The following is a 6577-nucleotide window of genomic DNA, read 5'->3' as shown; positions in this document are numbered from 1 at the left end:
TTTGAAAATCTCCATGTGATACCTTACTCCGGTAATACCTCGGTAAAACATAACTGGGGAAGACCACCATAAGTCCGGGACTTCTACCTTCAACTTCAAGGAACTTCATCCTTCAACGGGTACTACGATAAAGGAAGGATGACGTAGGCACCAGATCCAATAGCTATATTTATTCGACAAATATTACTTACCTATAACATTTTAAAAAGTGAAAAATTCACATTTCTGAAATTACTTAGCGCATAATTTCCTTGCGTAAATAAATGGATTATTGTTTTTGTATGTTTTCATTGACAACATTGTTATAACTATTACATAAAAGGACACCTTTTTGTCATGAAAACTGGAATTACATAGCACTATTAATACCTCTAAAGGAAAACCTTTGTCTTCATTTTCTCTTGAGTCAGACTTCAAAGTTAACTTGATATTTTGCTAAATGTTAATCTTATTGAAGTTATAATCAAACGTGGTTAAACCACAGCGGTATTATATGTGTGTTTATAAGGTTGCTATGTTCTGGTATGAAGGTTGTGGTAAAGGAAATTATCGATATAAGGCATTCCATATTGGTTTTCAAGGATATCACATAGTATTTGTGTTAGACATTTTTTTTATAATATAGGAGTAGCAGACGAGCATGCAGTCCACCTGATGGTAAGTGGCTACTGCCGCCCATGGACATGTGTAATCAAACCCAGATAGGATTAGGTATTCCTACCTGAGGTCTGCCACAGATGCGCTACAACCCCGATGGAAAAGTCTGTCTCCCTTACCACACGCTTCAAAACGGAACACAGCAGCGCCTAACACTGCTGTTATTAGGTAGAAATAGGTGTGGCGGTGGTGCCGCCGGAGTCGAACCACAAAGGGTTCTACCACCTTCAAAGAATTAAGAAAGCCACCACTTTAGGAAGAATTCTTGTTTTCTCTCTGATATGTAGGTTTCCTCATATAAATTATATCTCTTTCTTTAATGATAATTTCCTTTATCATTAAAGAAAGAGATATAATTTATATGTTACATGCGCACATCAAAAACTTACTTGACTTAACTTTACTTTTTACTTCTTAAAATTAGGGCCTGGGGTTCGAACCCTGCACTTGACAATTAAAGATGACTAAATTTCATACCATTGTGATAATAATATCAATATTTAAATTGATTATATATTTTCATGTTTCTTATCGATTTATACATAAGTAGGTATTATGTATAAGAGCAACTTTTAAGGTTACGTTACAACTATTGTAACATAAAAAAGAATCATTCATCCGACATACATGGCCGACCAGTCGCAAGTGTAAACCGGGCCTTACATTAAGCAACTGTCGCACGGTGAGAACCGATCAAGGCGAACTGGGGTCAAAAATAACTTTCCATCCCGAAGGTCAATAAAACGCTGCAATCTCTCAAAAACTTATATTAAAATATTAATATCTAACAGAGGAGACGCTATAGCGTAAGCACCGACAGACAAACATTCTTAATAATAAGGTATATTAGGGTTAGGTTAGGTTAGGTTAGATTGGCGCTAGCAAGGCCGTATGATCACGTGACCGTATTTGTACATGCTAATATCTGAAACCGTTCCAATAGATTTAAACGTTTTGTTAATTTTGATGTTTCCAACTTGAAAAGAAGTTTTTCGATCCGATAGATGGAGTTTTAGTCATTTTTTGTGACAGAACAGAGCTTTTGGCGCTCTAGTTAGGTCATATTTTTGAAAATTAGCAACATAGTATATCACTTTATGAAAATGTTGCTATTTTTGAAAAAAAATATGACTAAACATATAATTTAATTCATACGGCCTTACCCCAACTAACCTTAATTGTTAAGATAAAAAAAACATTAAAATAATACAAAATTCAACACATCATTTTCAGTTCGAATTTTCTTTTCTTAACATTTCAAAATGTAACCAAATGTCTCTACAATTCAAAAAATATCGGTTGAAGCGCAAAAAAAGTTAATCATACAAAAAAAAATATTGGAAATAAATTCTTTATTAACATAAGTAATACGAAAAATTAGGATTTATTTATATCTACAGGCATAGAGCGTGTCAGGCACGTGTCAGGCACGTCTGACAGACAAATAGTATCCTATACAATGTGCATTAAAGTACATATTTATATACTACTCTGTCAAAATATTATATAGAACTACCAATCATTATAAAAAAAAACATGCTTAGAATATAGCCTATCTTACTCCCACAATTTAGACGAATCCAACAACACCTCATATGTTAAAATCCGTCAAGTCGTTTGAACTGTAAAGTATGCCAAATACACACAATTTCGAAAAACATTACACTCCACTGCCGGTAAACATTACCTTCCACAATAAAATAAAACTAGATTTATGACGCTCACTGTCTGTAGATATAAATAATCTTTATACTTTAAGAAAGTCGGTTAAAGAAAAAAAAGTAAAAAGATCTATAATCTCAGTTCAAATAAAGATTGCGTTTCATAAAGCAATGCAAAGCGATGCCTCAGAAAAGATAGGTCTAGATACCGCTGCCCAAACGAGACACATACAATCATTCGATTTTTTACAAAAAATTGATGTGTGTGTGACATCCTGGTATGACGTTCTGTTTGTGTGTGTTACGTAAATATACTAATAATCATATAGGTTTCAGGTTCTATCTGAAGCCTATTACAGATGAGTTCCCACTAAGGACTAAAATAGTCAGGTAGGTAGGTAGATAGATAGACACCTAACACAATATTATACGCAAACACAAAAACCAGAACAGATATCTAAATTCATTAGATAACCTAAGCCGGGATCGAACCTGGAACCGATGGCGACAGTTTCATTAAATCCCTCAACCGAATAATATACATAGTATGTATTTATGTTTCCTCGAACCAAGCAGATAATCTAGACGTATCTTTGCCTCGGCGTTAGAAAGGAAATAAATACAAAAGTGTACGCGTCCCAGACCAAAAAATAAAGACTGAGCCTCTCAAATACATCATACATTTACATACATACAATAAAATTGCCAATTACGTCTAAACTAAATTTCAGAATCGTTTTCCACACATAAAAATAATAAGGCCATCCTGTGGCGCTAAATTGTGCAAATAATTCAACAATACATAACAAATTTACACACAAACGATTTTAGACTAAAATTATCTCGAAATTGTGACATTATAATAGGCAACAGATACTCACGATACGCGGTTGTAATATTAACAATAAAGAAATCGCGTACCGTACTCGTTACATAAAACATCCACAACCTTACACAAAAAACAAATAGCGTACTCAAATTGTTAAAGGTTTAGTCTTTCTTTTTGATCTGAGACAATGGCCGGCGAAAGTCGCACGCAATACCTACAGTGCTCATTTCCGACCGCATAAACATTACTTACGTAACGTACATAATAAAATCACAACAAACTTATAGTAAATGGTGCTGCCACATTGCACTTATACTCGTGTTTAACATACGCTGTTACATTACTACCTATTGATAGGCAAGAGTTTTTAGAGCATGATTTTGGGCTTAGTCCACTTCGCTGGCAAAGTGCGGATTGGTAGACTTCACATACTTTTAAGATTTTTCCTAAAAACTTTTAAACATAGTTCACAAGATTTTCGTTCTCTATTACAGCAAGAAATAATTAATTTCTATTGCACGTAACTTTAAAATTGAGAAGTGTGTGCCAAGGATTCAAACGTCGGAGTTCCAGATATATTTTCTATATGTAAAACATTGACATTAACTAAAACTGCAATTTCATTAACTTTAATTAAATAACTAAATTTATAACATAAAGTAACATATTGTAACATCATTTGTAACTAATATTGTAACATAAACTAACATAATGTTAAGTTTAGTTACGATTTGTTAGATCTTTTAACGCTCTCACACTAATTAAGTAAGATTGTTGTAACATTTTTATAATTATCATTCCACGGAAATATTCTTTAACTAATATTAAATACAATTTGTTATCATTTATTGTTTGTGACAATGTTAAGTGACAAATGTTAATGTTAACATTGATAAGTGAAATGTGGCAGTATCATAAAGAATGAAAGTATATGACATGGCGACTGACTAAATTAACTTAACTTAATTTAATTAACAAATTTAATTAACAAACGGTCAAAACGCTGATGGCTTTATTTTTATCGGTAGAAAGCAATCTTAGATTGATTAGATGTTTGTAAGAGTAAGAAAAGAGGTTAATTTTAAGATAGTATTCCATTTTTCATCTAAAAATAATCCAATTTTTTAACAAATGCCTTTCTATTCATTTTTATAACAGTTCTTGATGGTAAGTCACTGCCGCAGAGAACATCTGTAATCAACCTCGATAGGATTGTCCTACCTAAGATCGGCCACAGTTGCTACTAATGAGGACTAAATTCGAATGCCTGTGTTCTTAACACAATATTTTAAATAGAACACAGCGCTTAACATTGTTATTAGACAGTAAATTACCTATATACTCTTTTAAACAACAGTACAGTTTTACTACTAAAATGAAATACTATTTATCATTACATTGCAATGAACAATTTAACCTCTTTCCATTTACAACTTTCGTATACCAGAGCCTACAATCTCTATGGATGTCGACTTTGCATTAATTGTTTTGTGCTAACAACTCAACATACTCGGATGAAAACTCGACCACAACGTAATGACAATAAATACAGTAATAAATACTAATAAATTACATTAAAAACGGCATCATAATTTAAACTAGTTTAAAACTAAATGAGCTTTTCGATCACAATCGTCAAACTATACAATTCGCTGAAACGACTGGTCATTCATTACATTCCTTTACTTTTACATTTACATTACATTACACCAGCGTCCCAGCACTTATAATAACACGCGAACACGCTTCCTCATATTAAACAAGTGGCATAACGTGAAAGGTAGTTATCCAACGTGATTAGAAAGGTGTCACGGTTGGCCGCTGCTTTCTAGCGCGAATACAGCGCGAGGTCTGAGATTCTCCGTTGGCGTGCGGCGGCGTGGAAGCCCCGGGTGCCGTCCGGAACCAGCGGCGTGCGCGGCTCGAACCGGGGAGCGCAGGACAGCCGCCGCCCGCCACACTCCGTCCCCGTCAGCGAACAACCGGATAATCTTCGCGACAACCACCCTTCGGCACTACTAGCGCTGCCCGTACTCGCTTGGGAAGCCCGTCTTGACCCACAAAAGAAGGAAACCCCAGAATCCGAGCTGTGGCTGCACGTCGATTGTCGTCGAGGTACCCACGTCTGGATTTCAGGGGACCGAGGCGCGAAAAATCCGCTCGAATTCCTCCTATAGTACGGCGTGCCGTATCTGTAGTCGTATTCGGGCTCTGAGCCGCTACAACAGGAAGAATACTCGCATTCGTGACGTCGAGGCGTCGGGCGACGCACCTGTGTCTTCCGTTTCGGCTCCCGAGGGACCCCATTAAGTTCATACACTCTCATACCTTCTTCATCGGAACTCTGGAGGCGAAGAGCGCCCCTGGCCGCTTCCGATTCAGTGAACTCGACCAAAGCGCACACACAATTCACCAAACTGGGATTCTTGTTGAGAAACTGCCGCACATCAGCCGGCACCGGGTTGCCGGGACGCAGAACCCTAACTAACGCGATCTCACCACAACTCGCGAATAATCTTGAAACATTTTCAACTGTCGGACGATCTATCGGCATCTTGACAGCCACCACAGTCCTGGACGGAGTAGTCTCGTCGTAAGCAGGCAGGGGATCGATCCTGCGAAGCTTGGTTCCCTGCTCGTTGATCTCTAACTTGGTAGAATTCTTCAGTGCCTCCGCGACCACCCTCCAATCCTTCGTCAAGTGCTTAACCCGCTTGAAACTCGATATTAACTTGAGGGAGACGTACCCTTCCTTGTTGCGTCTCACATGTTTGAGCAGGAAGGCATCCTTCGTTATATTGGCGTCGGAGAAGTAAAATTCCACTTGAGACACTATCCGGTTGGCTAATTCCTCGTCTGGTGGGTTGTAGGGTGGCTCCTGGGAATCGGGCGCGACTTCACAGCCCGAATCCTTTCCGCCTCCGGATCCTGTCTCGGAAGCGGTGTCGGAGAGATCGGCATGGTCGTCGGAGGACGGACGGCGGTCGGTGGCGATGCCCTCGTCCGGTTCGGTCACGCCCTGGCTAAGAGGTATCCCCTCCATGTGTGTAGCGCGTGGGATTGCCACTATTGCATTACAGGAACGTGCGACTCACTCGATAGCGCGGATCGGACTGCGAACGCGCGGCGGCGTGCACCGCTCTTTTATAATATCGGGGGGATGTGCGGTAAAAGGCGTTCGGAAACGAAATGAGATGACATTGCAGACTTAGAGGCGCGAGGCGGTAAGCGTTAATTATTTAACATGTTGGAATTATTCCGTTTGTGGTGCATTGGAACTATATTTATCGGTCGCATTAAATAAGATAACACGCACGAAATACCATTTGAATGCACGCGATTGCAAAGCGAATCAGTAATGCGCTATGATAGCATGATGATTGTACTGGTATCAGGCAGAATTGGTTCGGCAAACTGGGTGCTATATTTA

General features: G+C 38.3%; 1 protein-coding gene across 1 annotated transcript; it reads right to left on the bottom strand.

The window, feature by feature from the left end:
* Nucleotides 1-1409: 1409 nt before the first annotated feature.
* On the bottom strand, nucleotides 1410-6275 carry Achl (La ribonucleoprotein translational regulator Achilles). The gene has a single exon (XM_073090181.1). It carries the CDS (start codon nucleotides 6188-6190, stop codon nucleotides 4976-4978), a length of 1215 nt encoding a protein of 404 aa, XP_072946282.1. The 5' UTR covers nucleotides 6191-6275; the 3' UTR covers nucleotides 1410-4975.
* Between the last annotated feature and the right edge of the window lie 302 nt (nucleotides 6276-6577).

The sequence above is a fragment of the Epargyreus clarus genome, unplaced genomic scaffold, assembly GCF_041222505.1.
Source record: "Epargyreus clarus isolate Ecla_fem2 unplaced genomic scaffold, WU_Ecla_fem_2.2 ptg000032l, whole genome shotgun sequence".
NCBI lineage: Eukaryota > Metazoa > Arthropoda > Insecta > Lepidoptera > Hesperiidae > Epargyreus > Epargyreus clarus.
The sequence above is the reverse complement of the archived record's forward strand: the minus strand, read 5'-3'. Positions and strand labels throughout refer to the sequence as shown.